This window comes from Aptenodytes forsteri, unplaced genomic scaffold (genome assembly GCF_000699145.1).
Source record: "Aptenodytes forsteri isolate BGI_AS27 unplaced genomic scaffold, ASM69914v1 Scaffold68, whole genome shotgun sequence".
Taxonomy (NCBI): domain Eukaryota; kingdom Metazoa; phylum Chordata; class Aves; order Sphenisciformes; family Spheniscidae; genus Aptenodytes; species Aptenodytes forsteri.
In genome coordinates, this window is record NW_008795382.1 from 1,939,828 (window position 1) to 1,963,469 (window position 23,642).

Consider the following 23,642-nt stretch of genomic DNA (forward strand, 5'->3'; position numbering starts at 1 on the left):
TGAGGGTTCCTCCTGTAATTCTGGTATGTTTGTCCTGACAATTTGGGTGAGATAAAGGACTATAACAATAGTTTTGACGTACCCCTTTGTCAAAAAACAAGTCAAGATTCACGGTTTTCTTCTCTTAGTTTCTGAAGCGTCTGACAGAGGCGGATTAAACGTGCCTTCGTATTGTGACCGCTCATGGTTACCCGTGGAGAATCTCTTAGGATGTGTCACATCAGCGTTCCTTGGTTGCTGCAACAACGTACTAAAGCTAAAGCCATGATCAGACTCGCCATCCATCGAGACTAAGTATTTCATAATATACATGTAACACCAAAAAAAAGTTACAGAGGTAAGATGAAGTAAACTTTTTCTCCCATTTTTAATACTCAGTCTTCATGTATATAATTAAACAACAGAACATCTGATCAACGCAAGTGAGGACAAGCAGTCAATTTTTTTTGGCTTTAATGTTTTGAAAGAAGTATTTTAGACATTTAAAAAATATACTCAAGTCGACCACATGAATATCTCAATTTCAAACTGTCCTGAAGAGTATTATATAAAAGTTTTCACTTATCAGGAGCACACACAAAACACCTCCCCCACAAAATACTTCACAGATTTCTCCAGTTCTGGATATGCAACATCGCAGTAAAAATGGGTACAAAATCAGTCTCTCAAAAATCTTCTTTGCCTGTCACTCTCTGGAGTGGTGTCCTTGGATTGCCACAGAAAAAACACACCCCCATCTGAGGTCTCAGAATTCAGGCACTGTTTGTCACCCTAACCACAAAACCCGCTGCAGGAATCGTACCTGGCGACTCGTCCCCACCCCGCCATCCTCCGTCACGCCAGAATATGCGGCCACCTGCACCTCACCGAACGGCTCAAAATGAATTAAATCTGAAACCCTAATTAACTGAAAGCTATTTAATTGGACAAGCATAGCATGGATAATACCTTAATACACAACCATAAAGACTGGCTATACTAACGTACGACTGAAGAAAAACCCCGGGTGTGATCCTGCTGTCAAAGTACAACAGATACCAAATTCCAAGGACAGTCAGTTCAGAGCAAAGATGATGCATCTCGTTTGTTGCTGTATTTAAAAAATATATATATATACACACACACAAAGTGAGGGGGTTTTGAGTGTTCTGACACTGCCTCTAGTGATCAGTTCTGAAGACTTGTGAGGAAAAAAGCAAAAAGAACGGAAAATTCAAGTCCTGAGAACTCATTCACGTTACTCTTACTTCATCCTACAGCCCCAAACGGTTGGCTGCAGTAAGCGAAAACTCCAGAGACCACCACTTTCTACCCTCTTAACTCTCCAGTGCAGCGGGGAGAAAAGTCAGATTTCTTTTTTTTTTTTTTTTTTCCACATTCAACCGTTCTAGCAGCCCAGCATATAGTGTTGAACCCTATTAAGGTTTTCAAAATAAGTCAGTATTTTCAAAGCTCAGATTATTCTTGCTTGAACTCTCACTCTACCGGAGAGCATGATGAAAATGAGACAAAGACACATTAACTACAAATGCAGACAGCACGTGTAAATACACAACAGACTGATGTATGAAAGTTTGAGAAAAAGAAACTGCATTTAAAAGCGCTTTAAAGATGTACATTCTTGTATTTATTATGTGTAAGAAATTGAGAGAGGTCAAAGACAGATCTGCTTTCATACTGCTCTGCAGGGGAAACTAATTCTCCAGCTCAGAGCGAACACAGCGAGAGCGCTGAGGTCCATTTCCAGGGAGCGCTACAGAAGGCTTACGGATCGTTCGGCTCGGGCACCGAACAAACCAGACCCGAATCGGAAACTTCAGTGGGAAAAAAAAAAAAAAAAAAAGACCGCTTGTTTTCAGACAGCTATCACAGTTTATTTCCCTTCTACAGTCAGTAGGAAAAGCTGATACTGTAAGCTGTACCTAAAGCTCCCACTCTCTCCTCCTGTCCAAACTCCCAGGAAGCACGACGAGAACCTTTGTGAGCAGCTGGAAGGGTTTTTTTTTTTTAAGCCAAAGCCAGTTCTGCTTGCTTTTACACAGCTAAGAGGGAACAACCCTGGCTCCAATTAATCCTGGTGACAAACAAACTAAACAAACAGCTTAAGCTGCAGGTTGACAAATTATTTATCTACAGGAGGCGCCCAGACATGTAGCATAGTGCCGTACGACTGAAATAACCGACAACTTTCCATGCATTTCAGCTGCAAGGGTATTTACACTGTGCTCTCAAGCGGCTGCGGAAAGGAGGAAATTTCATATTCTAAGCAGTGATTTTTAGAAGAAGTGACATCAGCAATTAAGATGTTGGCACCATTCTTCCATGGCAGTTATCAGTGTACAGACCACCTAACTATTCCTACGCATAATGATTTTCAGTCCTTGAAAGTGAAGCATTAAGGATGATGTCACTAAAACCACAGTTAGAAATCCTGTGTATTCACAAGTCGATAAACTTCACACAAAAAACAACGCTAACAAAGAGATGTAGTCACGGTCCTACAACCACGTTACCCTGGGCTGACACCAAGCAGTGAACGCATTTAAGTTGACATTTTGGATTATACAAAACCTATTCAAGAAAACGAATTACTCTCCCTTCTGCAAAACACTGTCTGCATTTGCCTACACACATCCACAGTTTTCCCACATTCCTCTGCACGTTCACCCACAAATTCTGTGTCATGTTCTTACAAACAAGCTTCTCTCTCTTCCTGTTTCCAGACTAAATTAATACACCAGATTCCTTGCCAAGGTATTTGAGATTAATGTTTTTTCGATAACTAAAACTGAAGACTATTAGTTTTTCAGAGAATTTAATCTCTTCGAAAATGACTTACTCCTCTACTTCCTCTGTGATCCTCAGATGGGACTACACGCTGCCCACAGATGAAGGGCTCCCGGCCTCCTCTCCCTCCCCTAACAGATGCCACCTCCTATTGTTTCCAGTAGTAAATGAAGCCACATTGCAGCAGGAAGAATAAGGACCTGATCTAGCGCAATGAGATCCAGGAGGACGCTGAAGGTGCCATCGCCTTCTTTTATTCCAGTCCTTTCTACGGGCAGCGATATCGCAGCCTGAATGAAACACAGAAAAGTACAAATCACTGGAATCACTGACTTCTTTTTATTTATTTATTTTCCAATCTCTACAAACAAGGACTATCTTCTTTGAAAAATTTATTCTACAGTCACAGAAAATTATTTCTGCATTGGAAAAGTCCATAGTTTTGAGAATGCACATTGCACTTCTGTGCAACCACTATGGATTCATTATGAAGCTTAAACAACCAGCTTATTTCTAAATTCTAGAAGCAACTTGCCTTTACAAATCACAAGCAAGCTAATACTGAAGAGCCCAACGGAAGAAATTCTCTTGGTGCTTCCAAAATTGTCACTAACTGAGTACACAGATCAAAGAAAACCCACCAGCCAGATTCCAGAGTCTGAAGACTGATGAAATAAATCCTTAAAGAGACTGTTAAATTACTTTCCAATTTTCTGAAAGCCTTTTGGTCAAATTCTTGCACATTGCAGTCAGGGTCAGGAGAACTAAGCTCTTGTCATAAAGTTATTACAGCTACTTACAGGTGAAGCTTTCTAAGAGCGCAACTAAACATAGAATAGCACATCTTTAAAGCATATTAGTTCTTTGAGGGGATGAAGCGTCACAACAAAAGTACACATGAAATAAAAAGGAAATCAGTTAATGATTTTTATTAAATTTCAGTGTTTCATAAAATAAATATGGTATATAATATCAAACAGTGAGAAATAAAGCACAAGCATGAAAAGCATGGTAACAAAAGTTACACTCATGACGATGTTTAATACTTAGCACTTTAGAAACCATAAAGCCTTTAACTATTTACAAGCAGCAAACTATCTAACATAATTTACAAAGTTGCAGCAGCCTAGTCAAGGAGTCCTGGAAGGGGAAAAAAAAATGGAGAGACCGCAATGGAAGACCTTCACTTTGCTCTATCTAGTTAGCACTTTATTACGTACCCTATTTTCCCCTTATGTACATAACTCTTTGTAACTTCCATTATTCTCAAAGTTTAATAATTACACGGTATTGTATTTTAGAGCTCAGTTCATCTCTAGGATGGTGTAGTGCCTTTTGCACTTAAGAGATACATATTCAAGTAACACTTCAAATAAAAGTAAACATGTGCAAACCGAAGTTATAAGCCTACATGGCCCTCAGGAAGTAGCGTCAAACCAGATGTAGCAGGCGCACGTTAATAGCTACAGAAACCTACTCAGAAGTCTAGCCGGGGCCAAAAATGAGAAATGGGAATATTAAAAAAATGGAGCTGAACTGCAAATATACCCTGTTACCACAGACAAAAATTTAATCTGCTGAAACACAAAGACATTTAAGGTCATAACTCAAGATTTAATATTTCAACATGAAAAGAAATCCAAGCCATTCGACTTATTTGGGCTTCTGAAACAAATGCAAGTGTCTCTGTTTAAAAATTGCTTTTAAATGAGAAAAACAAATCAATATATATTAATATATCACCCAAAATAAAAAACATAACACACTCTTCATTTTAGAGCATGCTGCTCATTCAGAATAAAGACAGGACAAAGAAAGTAGAATTACATTTCATGATGTAATAAAAACATTAAAAGTTGTGATCATTAAGTGCACCATCGTACAGGAGTAGCGTGCTCAGAGTGGAAATGTTCTATACCTACCAGATCCATCTTTATTAAAGCAAACAAATCTTTAGGACACTACCTGAAACCGAAATCGGTAATAACTGTGCTCCATTCAGCTCGCCTTAAGTTTCAGTCGGGCACATTCCAGCTAGTAGCACCTGTATGCCTCTTCGTGATTGTATTCCAGAAATCTTTAAATTTGCGAACAATTTTTTTTAAAAAAAGACTGGCTTTTGCAATCCTTGCAATGCTTATCCTAAACAGATACTGCAAGTAAACTCTGTTCTGAGCAACACAAGTTGGGGCTTTTTTCAGAAATCTGAGAGCTGGACTTAGGTTGGCAGTAGATACAGTACAACAATTTGATGTATTAAACAGTTCCTCAAAAAAGTCTGAAAGGAAGATTTCCCTAAAGACTGTTTAAAAAACCAAACCAAACCAAACCCAATTCACCCAAGATCTGTTCAATCCTTCTACTGAAGTTCGGAGCTTGCCAACTTTAAGAATGACAGGAGAAAGGAGGGAATGAATGAGGCGGAGAGGAAACAGAACTAAATTATTCCCAATTTGTACCGATGAAAAGCTTCAAGTAAAAGGAAATCCACTTGTTAAAGATCTTGCTACATGCACAGTCCCTCATCAGTTGAAAGCCACAGTAGTTAGCATTGGGTGTAACAGCAGATTTATCATTCATAAAAAACACTGGCAATGTTCCTTCATTCTTAGTAACTTGCATCCATGGTTTCTGTTTAGAAGCTTCTTAAAAAATGTTTATGGTTCTGCACATTTCATACCAAACTGGAGGAAAATGGTAAACACGTCTTCTTTCGATGCAATCCCATTCAGCAATCTTCTCCCCAAGAACTCAGTGTCATTTACGAGTCTGAGTCTTCTTTGGCACTGCAGGTCGCTTGGCTTGCCACAAGTGGTTATGAATAGTAAGAGCATCCACGCTGACAGACATGGTTTTGGCTGGAATCACGTTAAACTGTTTTCTGTCCGAACTGTACTTATAAAGTTTGTCAATCATTTTCTTGGTGATGCTCTTTGGCCCCGTTCCAGTCAGCTTGTAGATTTCTTCAGTGTCAGGATAGTAGCAATAAAGTGCTCTAAACTGGCAGCCAGCATCACGGAACAAAATGATGTAGTGGTTGGCATCACATTTTTCTAGTTCCTGCATTAAAAACAAACAAACAAACGTATACATAGATTGTTCACAGTGAAAACTCCCACATTATGCCAAGCTTCAAGCTTTCACATACAGCTGAAGAAGCGTTTAAAGTTTTTTGAAATACCAGATCAGTAACTATGATTTTCAGTCCTTCTGTAAACTTAGGAGTTGAACTCTTAATACAGGATCATGTTTTCCGTAAGTCCATACAGTCATGGGAAGTAAAGGTTCTCAGTACAGGCACATTTTAGGAAATGGCATTCACTACGACGCGTCAGTGGGACATGAAGTGAGCATTACAGATACATTTTTTTCTGAGTGCATAAATAATTTTGTATTTAATGTTTACCTCTAATATTGAATTCTTATGTGGTTCATTCACTTTTCCAGCAAGACAGCAATGAGAGATAGCATTGTGAATAATAGGTTTGTTTGATTTGCTGCTGGGTTCCTTAAATAATTTTGGACCTAAGGAAAATAAATAAGTAAAAATTATTTCCCCTACGTTTATGAACACTAATATTTTCATTCATCAAAGTGAAAAAAACAACCTTCGATATTTTTCTACAATAACTTACTTTTAGAGTTATTAAACAGAACAAAATACACCTGACAACTTCTCAAAAATAGCAATGTGTCACATCAAATACACCACAGCTTTTTACGACCTGCTATTCATAACAAATGCTCAAACTAAAAGAAAGCAGTCACCTGTGTATTCTGCCACTGAAGCAATAGAAGATGCTGTTGAAGCGTTCTCCCAATCTCTTTCTGTGTTTCTGCTGGGATTTCTGCTCAGTATTGGTAAGGACTCCATAGATTCAACTCTGTTGGGGGAAAAAAAATAATAAAAAGACATGCCAAGATTTTGGGCTTTTTCCCCTCCAACCTTAAATAAATCCATCAGTCACTGGCCCTGAATGGAGCAGGCTATTGTCCCTCTTCCTCCCCCCAAAACAGTCAGATTCCCCCTGATAGATTATCAAAGCAAAATTCTATTATTCCTTTGGGAGAAAGCAAAACAAAATTGCAAGTTTGTACAGAACATCGGAGTTGGCAGCCACATAAAATAGAAGATGAATTCACTAATTAATATTGTGCCTCTATGCCAGTGAACCGAAGCAAACAACACTGAATCCCAACACTATTTCATAACATAGTAAAAAAATAAAAAAATTAAAATTAAGCCTATCTTTTTACCTCTGAGATGGCGTGCCGCCAGAGTGTACACTTTCAGGTTCAGTTGTTGCTGCTGAGGCCAAAGAAAGACTGGAGCCAGACTGAGCACTGCTCAAATTATCAGCTACAAAATAAAAGAGAAAATGTGAAACACATTTTGTTAAAGCAGATTTGCAGACTCAGTGAGAGCAAACTAATCAAAATTCTTACGTGTGGAAGAACACTTTGTCCCTGAATCACTGTAAGATTCTTCACGATGGACCGACTTTGGCCTGGGTTTTTTGGGCTTTGATTTGGGCTTCCCAAGCCCTTGCTCCTCCAAAATTTGCTGCTGTTTTTTCCTTAGATATTCTTGCTTGATAAGTTCTCTTCGAGCCTTCTCCTCTTCTTTCCGTATTCGGTCCTCCTCAGCTTTGCGACTGAAAAGCAAACACAACATTATATTCAACATATAATAATTTTCCTCATCTTAAACATAAAAAGAAGTATCCTCTTCCACATTATTACCGAGCTTCATCTCTTTTTTGTTCAACTTCAGCCTCCAACTGCTGTTTCCGAATCCGAGCCTCCTCAGCTTTGCGCTGCTGTTTTAAAAGGAACGCTGCACGTTTTTTCGCGAGCTCATCTTCTGCTTTCTGTTCGTCCTACAAAATTCACAGGGATAGAGAGTTTTAAAGAACAGAAGAAAATATATTAAAAGCTGGACATCACAAGATTGCTGAGGATTCCAGGAAGATTTTAGGAAAACATAAGCTATTACTTTTGGAAATCTTTACATTTTCAGAATTGATGAGTGTAAATCAGAACTGTGTTGAACTTTTTGTTGCTCAAGAATAATTTAAGAGACAGTTTTAGTGTTCCCTTAAGTCTGTGAGGAGGAAAAATTTAAAAAAAGTCTCATTCTAACTTGTTTTTAAATATGTCTAACCAGCACAAAACCTGCTAGAACTGCAAATTACAATGCAACTACCATGTGGGCTAGGATGGACAGCACAAATAACCCCAGCGTAATAACCTTTGAGTCAATATTAATCATACTATACAAAAGCAAAAGCCAAATTCAATGAGATTGAGACAGCCTAGCTCGACTTTCTTGACACAGAAATTAAAAAAAAGTATTGTCATGTCAGCACATTTGAGGTATTTACAATAATCATTGCTAAGCACAAAAGAAGATACTAAATGTTCCGATAGCAGTTCTGAACTTCACTAGAAGGACTAGACACGTATTTCCTACTTGCATCTACAGCCATACAACTAAACTCTCCTTAAAGCCCTTGACTTTTAGGCTGTTAGGCTGCTCAAAATTGGAGAAATTTGTGTGCAAATGCCAAAAACAACCCAGTTCAGACTCTCAGCTCCCTGACAAGTTTTAAAACCTGTTCAGCAGGCTTTTACTAGATATCCGTGTTCCATCAACATTTTTTCTTTCAGTTGATAAAGGTTCACAGAAAGCTGGGATTTCGATACAGTAACTTCTTCCCGTTGCATTCTGTGATTCTTTTGTGCTAAGTATTTACAACACATTTGATGTTTGTCTGTTTCTCAGATAGAAAAAAAAAAACAAAGGGAAAGAGAAGAAAAGCAAGGTTAGTCCTGGTTCCTAGTAAAGTTAACGTATGAAATCCTGGCTCTTGTTAAGTCAAAAACTTTTTTCTCCACAAGCAATTCTTTTCCAATGCAGTTTTTTAAAATCCCAATATTGCAACCAGAATGTACTGCTTTCCACCAGAAGACTGAAGAACGAAGTGGAAAAAAGAAGTTCTAACGCTGGGCGAATGTGTAACAATAACCAAACATACAAAGGTAATATATTTACCTTGAAGAAAAAACCCACACCAGACTTCTGATCACCTTCACTAATTATATCCGTAGAACTATCCTGGTTTTCAAGTTCTCCTTCATCTGGAGCTTTTAAGTCAGACAAGTCTACTTCAATGAGATTAGCCTTGCTTCTCAGCGGCTCATCCACTGGGACATTTTCTTTTCCTGAGCCATCAGAAGAATTCAACCCTGTTTCCTTGAAGCTGTTATTCACCTCTTTGCTCATTTCAGAAATAATGTTTGCATCTTTGGAGGTGGAGAGAACAAGTGCCCGTTGATTGCTCTCATCATGAAGTCTATAGGTATCAAAGAAACACTTTTCTTGAGAACCGCTTCCATGATCAGGACTATTTTCCAAGCCGATTTCTGTTGGTGTCTTTGACAAGCTATTGGATGGAAATGGTCTTAAATGTGGTAAGGTTTCTAGACTTTGCGTTGGGGTTTTAACACGTGCTGAATTTTGTTGTCTGTCTTTAGTAACTTTCAGATCAGCGGGTCTTCCTGACCGAGGACTCCTTCCTTGACCAAATCGAGGTGGTTTACGAAGACTGTTCATTCCAGTTGGAGACAGAGGCTCAACAAAATGAATTGATGGTTTTACCTTTTGGTCCTGAGAGTTACTTCTGGTTCCTGGTGATGGCACTGATGGAGATTTCATAAGTAGTTCCTGTTGCTGAGAAATCTTTAATATAGCCTGCTGAAGTGTACTGATTGTTTCATTCAGTTTTTCGATAGAAAGATCACATTCATTTATATCCACTTCAGTAACATTGTCTTCTAGGAGGGCAACAGAAATAATTTTACTTTTTTCCAAATCATGTATAGCAGCAGAGTCTTTTGGTTTATGTTGCTCAGCAAAAGCTATGCTTTCTTGCATTCTTACTTTTGTTACTTCTTGAGAATCATTAAGCGTTTCTTCTCTCTCCTCCTCTTTCGCAAGAAACTCCTCGGATTTGGAACCCAAAGAAACTTCATCTAAGTCTTCACCATTGTGCCGAGAATATTCTTTTGCAAAATGTTCTGGTTTGAGTGGCTGCGGAACATCAGGAGATTTCCCTTTTTTAACAACATGCAAGAAAGCTGCCTTGCCCAATTTTAGTCGCTGCCTGGCTGATAAGGCTTCCATCTTCTTCTTCTGAGCTTCTATTGCCCTTCGTTTCTCTTCCAACTGCATATGAAGCTGCACCAATTCAGAAGCTAAAAGATTAACGTTATCTTTATTTTGTCTGTTGGGGCTTTGCTCTCGCTTTTGTTTCCACGTGGTCAGTGGTGCTGGGCAGCTTTCTGATCCATCTGGCGTGGTCTTTTGTGAACTACTTGTGCTGGACTTTGTTTCATAGCTATTAAGTCTCTGAAGCTTTCGTTCCGCGAAATTGGTCATTCGGACACTCCCGCTAGTCATCGACACACTGCTAACTTGAGAAATTGTACTCAAGCACGGGCTGGAACGTCCGCTAGCATCATCCTTATCTTCATGTTCTTTTACCTTCATGTCTTCTTGCAATTTTGCAGATTCTTCCTCACCAATGTATTTAGTGACTATAGGATGGTCATCTATGACTACCAAATCCTGTTCAGCATCTTCTATGTCCAAGAGGTCTGAATCAGAGTCCTGTCTCACCATAGTCCATGTAGTATCCGGAACATGCGAATTGAGACTTTTCACATAACTTACATTGACTTTACTTGCTATGTCATCTTCAGATTTAGCAGCATGAAGAAAAAATCCTCCAGTGGATAGCTCCTGAGCGGAAGGATCTAAACTGCTACTAGCCAAAGGTCTGGAAGCTTCTAACCCTGCCTCCACCAGTGCCACTGAGTCTGCAGTACTAGGATCTGCAACTGGAGTGAAATCAGAACTAGAAATTGGAGTAAAAGTCCTATTGAGGTCATGGTCACCATGACTGCTATTTGTTTTCTTGCGGATCAAAGGCAAGTGTCCCTCATTTAATCTCTTTGTTATAAAACTCCTCTGTTTCCCCTCCCCACATTCATCCTCTTTATTGATTATCTGTTTTTCCTTTGCTGGTTTTAGAACTGCAGGCATTAAAGGCTCCAAGTAAAAACTGTCTGGTTTGCTTTCTGAAGTCTCGCTATTTGTTTTTGGAGACCATGCAGTTGCAACTATGCTGGGCACCCTGGCTGACGCATTCTGCAATTCAAGATCACCACGGTTTGGCCTCTCTTCAGATCTGATTATTGCAATAAGCTCTTCATCTTCATCCTCAATTTCAACATTGTTCAGCAAGCTCTTCCCGTTAGTTTTCACTGATGGAGGATGGGGCTGATTTTTTGGAGTTACATTAACAATGTTTGAAGCAAGACTGTCTTTGCTGATTGATCTAGCCAGACTAATGCTATCACCAGACCCAGGGTCCACATCACTGCTAGCAGAATGATGAAGAGCAAATGGTGTTGGCTGAGACAGAGGCCTAGAAAAGATAAGAACAGTCTACTGATGCTTAAGCACAAAAAGTTACAATTTGTTGAACTAAGGACCACGATATAGACAGCTGAAATTTTTGCCCCATTTGAAAAACGTATCCTGTATCAAAAGCGACCAGCAATACTAAATAGCAACTTCGGATACTTAAATTTTCAACAGTGCTTAGTGAAAACCATGTTTAAAGAATTGTCAATTGCAACCCTAAAATCAGTCATCTCTGAAAATGTACGTTAAAAGAAAACAAAATTAAGTGACTCTCGGTCCAGTTCTAAGGAAGTGATACCTCATCACTACAATGAAATTGTCACCGTATCCTTTCATTAAACAGTATTGTAGTATTTAAATTCATCTGTTACCTGGGTTTCCTCTCTGGCCATGCAAGAACTGAACCTCGTGGCTGCCCGTCAACACGGGTCAGAGAATTAGAACGATGCCGATGACCTGAAATATTTTTAAAATTGTTAATGGTTTAGAAATGGTCTTTAAACTAGCACTTTTACTTTAGTTAACAGCAAACATCATAAACTCTTTCACCAAGAGGTGGCAGCAGAAAATAGATTTGCTGAAGTATTAACCAAAGACAGACAGTCAAAGTCTGAAAAAAATACAATGAGAAGTGACCACATATACATATCTGACTTTTGGATTTCCAAACATGAAACTGTTCAATTTGCTTTCCCTGTCAGCCCCCCAACTTCAAAAGAAAAAAAAAAGGGAAAAAGAAAAGAAAAAAAGAAGTCCTCACTGCATGTTGTTAGAGCCTAAGCAGTTGGAATGTTTGGTTGGTACCTTAGCTGATCAAAGGAAAGAAATTCTGAGCATCTCTGTGTAAATTTAAAACCTAGGTCTTCAGTAATTAAAAAAAATGTTTAGGCAAAATATGTCAAGCACTAGAGTGAGTTTGTCATTCTGGATGACAATCTTACTTCCTCAGACTTTCGTTAGTCTTATGAACATTTGACAAGTGGCTTTTTCCTTTCTTTTCACAGAATTGACATTATTAGTCTTAATTTCTTGAGCATTTCTTGAGATTCTGAGAAATAAGCTCATTTGTGAGAGAAAAAAAATTAAAATTCCAGTAACTTTCTTAAAAGATCTTTAAAATATTTTAATGCAAATGAAGATGATTTACTCAAACTAAACATGCTTACCACTTGGCTGACTGCAGTTTAATTCCATTTTAGATCATTCACATATATGAACTTATGTTTTTGTTCATTACTGTATTGACATTGATGGTCATCGCCTGTTGAAATGCAAATTCAAGGCAGACTTACCAGGGCTATCTTCTCCCTGTAAAGATTTTTGTTGCTTTTGTCTCAAAGGGAGCAGTGGATGGGAAGGGCTAAAGGCAGGGCTTCCTCCTTTGCCACTAATTCAGAAAAGCAAAAATTCATTACTACAAGAATTTTTTTTCTATAATGAGAGAAACGACATAGTTGTGAAGTTACACTGGTAATAGTTACCCCCATCCTCTTTAAAACACAATAACATACCATTAATTTTAATGTTAAAAGAAGTTAAAGAGAAGAAAAGGTTTCCACATGTAACAATACAAAAGTAAACCTGCTACCTGAAATCAAACTGTTTAAGTCTCTAAATACAGCAGATTTAAAATGTAGCTTATGTAAATAGTACATTAGAGACAAAGTAAAGGCTGAAATAACTTATTGGTTGCCATCAAACTTAGGTCAGCTGAAAAACCTTGTCATTAACCTTCTTGTACATTAGATCCTATTTAAGTTTGTTTTCATATCACCATTTATAGAATACGGCTAGTAAAGATGAGCTGCTTGAACAGTTTTCACACTTCACATTTTTTTCAAGATAGAAGTTAGACTAACTTCTTCTATCGGGCAATGGCGACATTTACTGGTGGGGCTTATTGGCATTTGCCAAACAAAGATCAAACGTAACACTGCAAAGTGTTTCTTTGAACGTAAGAATTGAGAATATTTGAGAGACTGACTGCACGCAACTCAAACTCACTCAGTTTGTAGCAAAATCAGAACATTCAGCGGCAGAAATTCCTAGGTTATCCAAACTGAAGCATAAATTGAAGATTAGCCTAAACAACATGAAGACAGACTTACAGATAGTCAGGCTCCTCAGGGTGCAGGTAGTATCTACTGCAAGCTTCAGGGCCCGCCTGAGCTGAGGGCTGCAAGTCTGCTGGACTTGTACTAGCAGGGCTAGCCATGAAACTTCGCTTAGTTGCATTGGAAATAGGAACAGGTGGACGACTGCTCTTCTGCTGCAACACTGTTTTAACTGTGCATACATTTATAACATTAACACAACTTATACTAGCCATTAAAATCACAGAACAGGAAGTTTTCAGATTGCAGTACATCAGAACAAAAACTTTACGACACAACGCTAAAATGAAACCTTAAGTCTTTATTTAAAATATGTATCTTATGGTGACCTTAATGGAAAGGCAGTTACAAGTAAATAATTAGTGGTTTTAGGGAAAAAATTACCTATCTCATTCAGAAAATTACAACTCAAGTGGATCTAGGACTAACTTTCCTTCCATTTTTACTGCTTTCAAAGATCCCCAGCAAGCAGAAAGTTTGGGTAGAAATAAAACTCCAAAGGAAACACCGCTGTGCAACAGTTTCATTGTAATGTAAGTATTTTTTAAATAACATGCTAACATTTATCAAGAGTTAAAAACTTACCATCTTTTATTTCCTGAATATCTCTTGGTTGTACAAAGTCTGGTTTGACATTCTCAAACCACCAGAAGAGTTCCGCAATGTATACCATGACGTTAGGCTAAAACGGAAAAAAACCACACCTCACAATAACCCAACGCTTATGATTTACCCAGGTTTTATTTAAAAATATCTCCTTCATTATGCTTCTTACCTTTAAAACCAAAGGAGCATATAACATGTCCTCCAATGTGAGGTAAAAGCATTTGTTTAGATATTCATTTGAGAATTCTCTCAAAAGTTGAATATTATAGAGGCTGTCTGCGATTGATGTTACCTCCTTCAGACAAATATCTAGAGAGGTGAGAAAGATGAGTAAGTTACGACACTATTCCAATGTATTAACCTTCCATCCACGGCTAACAGAAACACTACATACAGGAACTTCACAGACTGCTTATACACCATCATTTAATATTTATGGGCTACCAGTGACATTTCTCTACCTGTTCAATACCAGAGGGATAGGAAAAGGAGGAAGAAAATCACAGATAAAAGAGTGCCAATTTTGCATTCATTTTAGAATCCACATAGGATTCTGCCTATCACAGTGACAGAAAAGGTAAGCAGGCTACAAAGAACACACATAATGACAAAACACAAAAGCAATTAAAAACAGACATCTTGATTTGCAAATAATAGAAGGTTACTCCTAGGATTCACAGTGCTGGTTCCTTCTGAAAACAGTCAGGAGCTCTGCAAGGTACAACATATCTGAGAATTTAAAAATCAATACAAAATGTTGATTTGTAGAAGTTAAATGCAACAAGGACATGGAATTATTAAGAAAAACATTTTCTGGGAAAGAAAACTCATGTTTGCAATGCTGAAGAGTGACAATTGCTGAAGACCAGGAGAAACTATTTTAAAATCTAGATTTTAAAATGTCAAATTATGTACTCCTACAGAAGAACATGAGAATTATCAGCTAACAGTAGTGGACACGTATTCCCTTTTTATGGTCTATTGAAACCAAGCTGAGATATTTGAACAAAGAAAGCCTTATCATCTAGAACTGTAAAAGAAAGGATTATTTTGTAGCTCATAATATGCAGAGCAGAGCCTTCTAAATACAGTAAGTAAAAAACCAAAATCAGAGAGGCTACTTTTTAAATACACTGATGCAGATTCCATACGTGACCTGACTCTAACTTGCTGTAGTCCACCACCTATTAGATGTGTTGCATTTTTATTTGATAATGTATTTCTAGTTCAACTTTCAAAGACTGAATAAATTTTTTTTTTTTTCTTTCTAGAAACCTTTATTACATACCATCTAGTTTCATTTGCTCTGGACAATAATAGTGTATCACAGCTAGAAGAGCAGCACCATCGCTACCATCCTTCATCAAATCTTCAAGCAAAGGAAAGTAAGGTAATTGCCTGCTTGAAAGATGGTCTCTTCGGTAACGCACCTAACAAAAGAAAACAACTGTTCATAGGATGCTAACAAAAAGAAAAAAAAAGAAAAAAGGAATTCTTGTTAAGCACTGAAAACTCTTTACGGTGGATCCTTTATAGCATTCTGCTCTAAGTCAAAAATAATTTACAAGGTTATACTTTTCTCTCAGTGGAAGCCAATTCTGAAGAATACGGTGCTTCCCTTTTAATCATTCTCCTCCTATCTGGAAGCAATCCGTGCTGCTGAATTCCTAGCTTCATTCACACATTTTAACTTATTACAAGCAATTTATGTCAAAATCCTTCCACACAGATGCATGAATGCAGAAGATCCAAAGAAAGAGACACAGGTAACTACATGAAAACACTTAAAGCTTGGAAAAAAAACCAAAACCACACACAGCGAAAAATAATTCCAATGAGCTAGTGATTTCTCATACATTACCTACATCCACAGACTTGCCACCACGTCCACAGACAGCAAAGTTCTCTCAGAGAGATTCAGAACATCGTATGTCTGGCAAGCCAGTATACAATACTAACGTCGTGCAAAAGAAAAAAAACGTGGCCTTTGCCAAAAATGGTCAGCAAGAGGAGCAAGTCAGCCTCTCATATCAACGGCAAAACTCTCCTTGATTTCGGTATAGGTCAATATCAAACTCTTCCGCAAACCACCCCCTAGCCCTCACGCAATTTGGAGCATAGCTGAAGAGTAGCTAAAGCCAGTCAACTAAAGAACAAATCTTGGCATTGCTTCTTGCAATTTTTGCAAGAAAAGTTTTAGTGTTGATATTTACTAAGCATCCGCATGCTAGCTAGACTAGAAGGCTGTGTCTAAGTTGGAGCAGCAAAGCGATCAGGCAAGCGAAAGAACGACACGCTACAGAGCCTAGCAGAAGGACCTGTCAGTGTTGGAAAAAGATTCCTTTTACACTTTAGTGCGTTAATATCACTTAGCATCTAACTATCTTGACTGATGTGCTGGCCTAACATGCAGATATACAGAGAATGTATTTACTCATCAGAGGAAAGTTGGATTTTACCAACGGTATCATACACTTTCCAAGACAACCTGGGAAAGCTCTCTGCACAAACACACATGTACTCATATGTGTCAATTTAGGATGGCACAGGCTGAGAAAAAAATCTGTTCGAAGGAACGAAGATCACTTACAATCAGGGTAATAAGAACCTGTTTCATTTATTTATTTTGCACAAATATAAACATGCTATGTTAAGTTTCCCTGGCAAAGGCAAGTAACTCTAAAAGCTATCTCTACATGCTAATGCTATTTTTCCCTCTCCTTTTACCAGGTGCAAATTATTTTTTTTCCCCAGCCTGGAGCACTCCACAAATATGCAATGGAATGTGAATCATACTGTACCACACGAGCATATTCCACTGGTTCCAGCATGCAGTGCGATATGGCATGCATCAGATCAGGCTTACACAAAAAGAAATAGTGAGATATACGACGGTGATTATTCAAACAAGAAACAAAATCAAATGCATTAGCAACATCCATTATGCACTGGAAATGTGGTCATTAAGTCTGATAAAATAAGTATGCACACTAAGGTGAACTGGTTAGCTTAAAAGGTTCATCACTTATCCAGGTAGTTGAACTAAGCATATTAAAGACAAACTTCAGAGATTTCTTGTTAAACTTTATCTCCTTTAAATGCAGGAGGACTTACAAATATTTCCTTTCCAATAGGCTTCAATGGAATTTAAACCAACTACAGTCAATACTGAGCATAAGTATATTCTTATATATATAAAAGAAATAAGAATTCCTTGTTTATTTTAGCTTTGGTGAAAAACCACAAACTTATCATGAAGGAGGTTTTTTTTACGGACTTAATTCCTTATTTTTTGCTCAGCTATTATTCTCTTAACTATTCAAGTCTTTTATACTGAAAATTCTGAATTCTTTCTTATATTCTAAGCAGAGTTTTGTGGTTTGTTTCCCCCGCCATGCACACAATTAATGACATTTGTATGCATTAAAGTGCAGAAATGGGTGCTACTGAAATACAGACAACTCTGTATTTAAAAAAAAAAAAAAAAAAAAATCACAAGAGAAAAAAGAAATACCGAAGTGACACAGTGTGACAACTACTACGGAGACTGCAAAATCTGCCAGTAAACCAGCATAAACTAAGTGGTACTGGACTAGAAGTGAGATAACCTCTATTTACTCCTTCCTTTACCACCAACTTGCTCAATGATATCCTGCAAGTCAATTCCATTCCTGTAGTTTCTTCTACTCTCACCCAGTTGTCTCTTTAAACAAAACATGAACCTGCTCAACTTCCTCGAAAGGCTATCAAATGTATGCCTCAAATACAGATGCGATCTTTAAGCACACTAGACTGTAAGTGATAAGCACCAGGTCAATACTTCGTTACATACTGGCGCAGGTCATTAAATGAGGCTGGAAGACAGGGCTCTGTCACAGATTTTATTAGCCTGCAGGTCCCCACTCAAGTTTCCTTTATTTCAGATGTTTAAAGTTTTTACTGCGGTCCGTACATTTGGTTCAAACAAATAAAGGATTAGGAGGCAGAGGAGTGGGACTGAGCTCTCTGTGGAAAGGCAGAGAGATTGTGGGGACAGGTGACTGCCCGATCACGCCTGCCTTTTCCAAGTGCACTGCTCTTTGGAATTTGCAACCGAGACAACAGCTCTCACCTTCCCAGAAAGAAAATGAAAAACACCAAATCCAGCAAGTGCAGGAGAAAGTGTATCAAGGCTAAGGAAAGCAAAGGAACAAAGAAAAATCTCTGCAAGTTGAAATAAAACCAGGAAACTCAGCCAAAAGCAAGCAGGCTTGCATACTAGAAGTACAATTTTGTTATTTTTTATATATGTAGTGGAATTGATATTCCGTTTTCACACTTCACCATAAAGAAAATAAGTATTTTGTTCTGATATGTAAAATGTTAATTCTGTCTTTCCTCCCTTTATGCTAGCTTCAGTCGCATTAATTTACCATACACTCCAGCAACTGCCATAACAGGTCCAAACTGGTTTGTCAAATCTTCTAACCCCATCTCAATGAATAATGGTGTTCTGGTTTTGACAGATTTACAAACCTGTGCAAGAGCAGTGCAAGAGCATTATTTAATAAACTACCGCAAATATCTGGGTATCTTAACTATGGGTTCAAAGATTAAGCAACCATTTAAACCGACCAGCTTTTATATCACCTTAGTGCTGTGATCAATTGCCTACTTACAACAAAAATAGTAAATGCAACCATTTCAACTGTTGTTAATTTTCTAGTGTTTTGCTGCTACTCCATATCCCTCACTCCTGCACTGTGGAAACAATTTTGAAATGCTGTAAAGTGATTATGCTATATGCTGTACAGTATGCAAAAATCATGTTATGAAAACTAAGCCTGATGACCCAAAAGCTTACACAGTTTTTTTTCAAAGACAATCTAAGAAGCGTTGTAATGGAAGCAAACACTCTGAAGAAATTTAAAAAGCCATGATTTTGTGGAAGCAAACACTCTGAAGAAATTTAAAAAGCCATGATTTTGTGGATGACAACTGGTGTAAAAGTAGTTCACTTACAGGTACTAATTTCCAATACCATTTGGAAGGAGACTGCTCAGGAAGCAAGGAAAGGAACGTAGGAATAGGAAAGGAACATCAGCAATGCAAGTTAAAAGCAGTAATACTTAAATGCACGTCAGCAATAAACACTTTCATATTTTAGAGGGGTTGTAGCCTAGAAATTTAGATTTAAAAACATTAAAATGAGACCCAAAAGTCAATAGGGAGTCAAATAGTCAGAGAGATCCTTCAGACCACACATCAACTTGTAAATTAAACAGCTCTTTAGCCCCTTATCATTGCAGGATATTATTTTACATAAAAAGCACATAAAAAGCCTTTGCCACTAACATGAAAGTTAAACAATTGTGCTTTGTTCATACGTCACGCTTTTATCCCCTTCGCACAGCAATGCCAATTTGGGGAAAGAACACAGCAGGTTTTCTTAAGTCTTCATAAAATCATAAATTGGGAGCTCAGATAACTGATACACATTATGTTTGAGAAAGATCTATTTTACATTCTCCAGAAATGAAAGTGTACTATATTTTGCAATGTTAGTGCATTGTGATATAATTCCAAGGGAAAAAGGTGGAAAAAACTACAAGCACACACATATAACATTCGAATGCCAAGAGTATGCTTACTAGATAGAACTTGAATAAGCCTCTGAACATACGTTAGACAACTAACCCATGCAAAATGAATATGCCCCAAGAGCTTTCTGTGCTGTGAAAGCGGAGTCATATTTATCCACGTAAAGTTGATACAAGTTATTTTAAGTTGAAACAAGTTCTTTTAATCCAACTGAAACATACAGGAAAATCAGAAGATACCAGGGGGCTTGAAAGGTAAGGAAGGGCACTGACGATAGACACAAAACAAATTGCATGCAAAAACCTCAGGAGTTTCGAGGACTGGATGCCTCACATTTCTCTGACAAAGAAAATACTCAGATGTTTATATTTAAATCATCAATACACAAAATCACAACTGAAGACAAATTTGTTTTACCTTTTGGTGCCCTGGACTTTCCATTAGTTGCTGTTTTAATTTAATCTCTTTCTCTGTTATCTCTCTCATTTTAAGGTTCACCTAAAAGGGCATAGCATAGAAAAGATATTAAAATATATCTGAATATATGTTTCCACAAGTCAAGTTTTCTTCCTCCTCCCCTTACTTAATCGTCAATTCGTTCTACAAACATAAAAAGCTCATAGAAGAATGTGTTAAAACAGTTTTCAAGACCAACTATCTTACAGACCAACTATCTTAGCAGTAGCTATAATCACAACAAGGGAATCCTGGGTTTGCAAAGGAGACATTCTCTTTGGAATGTGACTGTTGTCTCTCGAAAGGGTTTCAGTAACTTAACTTCTGCCCTTCGAAAAGTTTCAGTATTTCTGTTAAATGTATTCAAGCTAGTCAGAATTAAGTCTATCCTGTAATTTAACATGAAATGATGCTTCACCTAAAAAAAAAAACCACCAAACAAAAAACCTCATAGCAGCTCATCTGAAAATAAAGAACCCAATTTCTATTGTTTTCCTAATTTAGTTCTTAATTATCTTCTTTATTTTAAAATTTGCCTTGAAAAGTTTACCAGCTTTATTACAGCATCCCTAAGAAAAAGAAATTGCATTTCCCTGCTAGTCTGATTCTCTTTCCCAATGCATAGGGAAACCTTGGGAAGCCAAGCAAGAAGATGAAATTAGAATACGTTGCAGTGATAAGGGAATCAAATACCATTAATAATTATCCGTATTAGGAGGATATTATACCCAGCTACCATTGGACTTGAGGTAACAACACAGTAATTAAAGCAGTTCTCTTCATCTGAAGTGGAAAAGATGATAGAAATGCACAGGTAAGAAAGATGGAGGGAAGACACTCATCAGAACCTTTTTAAAAATCCGAAAAGTGACAATAAGAAACAGGCAAATTTTACCTTATTAATCCAGAAAACCATTGCATCCTCTAAATCATAGGGCAGTTCTTTTGAGGCACTGAATGTAGAAAAACGCTTGACACTAGCAACCACCTTTTCAATGCTGATCATTTCTACAGTATAGGCCATCATAAGAGCATCAATCATTGCCATATGAGAACTCTAAAAGCAGAAAACAATGAGTATTGAAAAATAAAATCCTTGAAGAAAAAAATTCTATATTCTAACTGTATTTAAAATGAAAAATTCCTGAGGTTAGCGACCTAGAAATTAAGAGCTCTTCATTCCATTAACTATTTTAAATAGTGTTAAATAAAAAGACGATCATTAGGTGGATTTAATTAAGCTAACCATTTTGATTGGTGCACAGCCCAGATCAGATTCAGACACAGGTGTATCATCACTCTCCATGACGTAAATCCCTTTTCGAGACAGAGCCTGGATCACTGACTGGTGTCCCTGCAGAGCAGCCACCTGATCCCCCTTCAGAATGAGGCTACAGACACGACAGTACAGCTCGCTGGACAGCAGCAGCTTGATGACGGGTGGTTTAATATGTTCTTGCTCATATTGATCTATGTAAAATGGGTCCTTCAGCTCCTCTGGGACATTATCTGAAACAACGAAGAAAAGTTTCAACAAGTAAGTGGCATCAGTTATAAACAAAAGCAAACATTTTTACTTTCATTCAAAGATAGCATATGAAAGAACAAAAAAAACCCAAGCACAAAAAATACTGAATGTAATTAAGTCTGCAGTTTCATACTGCAAATTGTTTTCAATAGGTCTTTGTGCTTAAATTTTAATTAAGTAAAGCATATATAATTGGCTGCCGCCATATACATACTTCAGTAAAAATCCCATACATTACCAGTTAGCTTTCTCAAGATACTGGAGTCCCTCTCAAGAAAGCACTTCAACATGGACAAAAGTCCCACTGTCCTCTACGCATCTCTAGCTGCTTCCTTGAATAAGACCCAGCTTAATCGGAATGATACACTATCGCCTCTACTGATTAGTGCATATTATTAGTATTTTAATTTTATTTGGAATTATAAATCATTTACTTAGATCACAGGCTAAAATGCTCCGTGTATCAGATGGGCAAAGTATATATATCTTCAAAGCAAAATTTACAGCTACTTCAAGCAATATCCCAAAACATCTGTGCACAGCAATTAAATAACTGCAACGCTCAGTCACTGAGAGGGGCCAGCCAAACATTCTCAAATTGAAGAAGAAAACCAAGCCACCTATTTCTTGGTTCTAAACTGCCAAAGTTCATAAAAAGACCAAAATATCTGACTAAAACCTTGAGCATTTTCAAATTGTTTGCAAAGCAATTGAGTCCCCAGTGAGCTGATTGTCTATGTTTTTGAAGACAAGAGCATTGAAGCTTTTCAGCCTTTATATAAAAATTAAAGCCTATGAAGCAAAACCATTCCACTTGGATTTGGATTCAACATGAATTTTAAACCAAGTCTAAAATTAACTGCTTTTGGAATAGCACGATTTCCACAAGCTGTCTTATGACTTTATCAAACTGAACACAGATCCTGAGTGTAGTAATTTACATGCAAGTTAAAAATTAACAACACAGAAGACTTCATCCTCGCACACCACTTCTTCCCCACCAGTTCCCAACCCTCATAAAGACTTACACTTTCGCTACTAATCAGCACAGCTTCATAGCTGGCAGGAAAGAAAGGCACTAACAGCAACTAATACTCTGATCACTCTAAACAGGTCTAAGACATTTCAAGTCCTTATGTTGCTAGCTGAAGTACTGCCAGTGTTAAAGGTTGTAACACTGCAACACAATGCAAATGTCAACCCATTACAACAGTTGAAAGCGGAAGCAACAGTTTCTTGATGTTACTGAAAAGACATAAACCAAGTTAAAAATAGATATATCCCAAAATAAATACTTCTACCCATATTCAGGAATCAGACTAGAAGCTATTGATCTTTATAATAGCCTAGCGGTTATAATGAGAATCTTCAACTCCAGGAAAAATACTTTCTAGCCTCAAGCATGTTGTCTTAATAGAAGCCCAACATTTCATAATTTTCAAACACAGAATTCTATCTTACGCTATCCAGTCATTCTGAAGATCTTCCCCCGAAGTCACTTCAGCAGTTCATTTTAAATATGTACATCTACAGTTAAAAGAATTATTAATTTGGCAGCATATTTACTTTTCATTCAGCTCATTTCCAGAATAATTAAATTTCCCGATATAAAAAACCTCCTACCCATAGCATCTTTGAACTGCAAAATAAGCCGCACAGTATTTGTATACTGCAGAGCACTTAATGTTCATAAAGAGAAACTGAGACAGAATGTTATCAATTACATGAGCCAGAAGTACATTTCACTGAAATAAAAATGTCGTAAACCAGTGTTGTCGTAACAGCTACTCAGTTAGTCATACAGTACTGCCCCTATTTTTCACAATGGAAAGCTTTTTGAAGTTTTTAAAAATTAAGATCACTATTTTTCTTTACATGACATTGAATGCTGTGATACACTGAAGATGGTTGGGAGAGACACGATAAAACCCCACTGGCAGTACGTAAGTAGCATTTGTTAACCTGGGTGTCCATTTTCAGTGAAATAGATAAGAAATTCAAATATTTTTAATCTTCTTAACATTAGTCAACCTGACCTAAAATCAAAGGCTGTTGAAAGAAAATTCCATTTAATGGTCAT

At 37.5% G+C, this 23,642-nt stretch overlaps 1 protein-coding gene across 1 annotated transcript in view; it reads right to left on the reverse strand.

Annotated features, from left to right (window-relative positions):
* Positions 1–3,703: 3,703 nt before the first annotated feature.
* The window catches only part of CAMSAP1 (calmodulin regulated spectrin associated protein 1), a 28,744-nt gene continuing 8,805 nt past the window's right edge, over positions 3,704–23,642 (reverse strand). Inside the window, exons 2-17 of the mRNA XM_009280616.1 lie at positions 21,281–21,543; positions 20,930–21,091; positions 19,996–20,076; positions 15,287–15,428; positions 14,168–14,307; positions 13,978–14,074; positions 13,387–13,564; positions 12,571–12,665; positions 11,650–11,734; positions 8,843–11,279; positions 7,531–7,667; positions 7,234–7,442; positions 7,045–7,147; positions 6,556–6,671; positions 6,194–6,312; positions 3,704–5,847 (exon numbers count right to left, since the gene is read on the reverse strand). Coding sequence (XP_009278891.1) covers positions 5,545–5,847; positions 6,194–6,312; positions 6,556–6,671; positions 7,045–7,147; positions 7,234–7,442; positions 7,531–7,667; positions 8,843–11,279; positions 11,650–11,734; positions 12,571–12,665; positions 13,387–13,564; positions 13,978–14,074; positions 14,168–14,307; positions 15,287–15,428; positions 19,996–20,076; positions 20,930–21,091; positions 21,281–21,543 — 4,667 coding nt within the window. The 3' untranslated portion in view covers positions 3,704–5,544. The remainder of the gene's footprint in view (positions 5,848–6,193; positions 6,313–6,555; positions 6,672–7,044; positions 7,148–7,233; positions 7,443–7,530; positions 7,668–8,842; positions 11,280–11,649; positions 11,735–12,570; positions 12,666–13,386; positions 13,565–13,977; positions 14,075–14,167; positions 14,308–15,286; positions 15,429–19,995; positions 20,077–20,929; positions 21,092–21,280; positions 21,544–23,642) is intronic.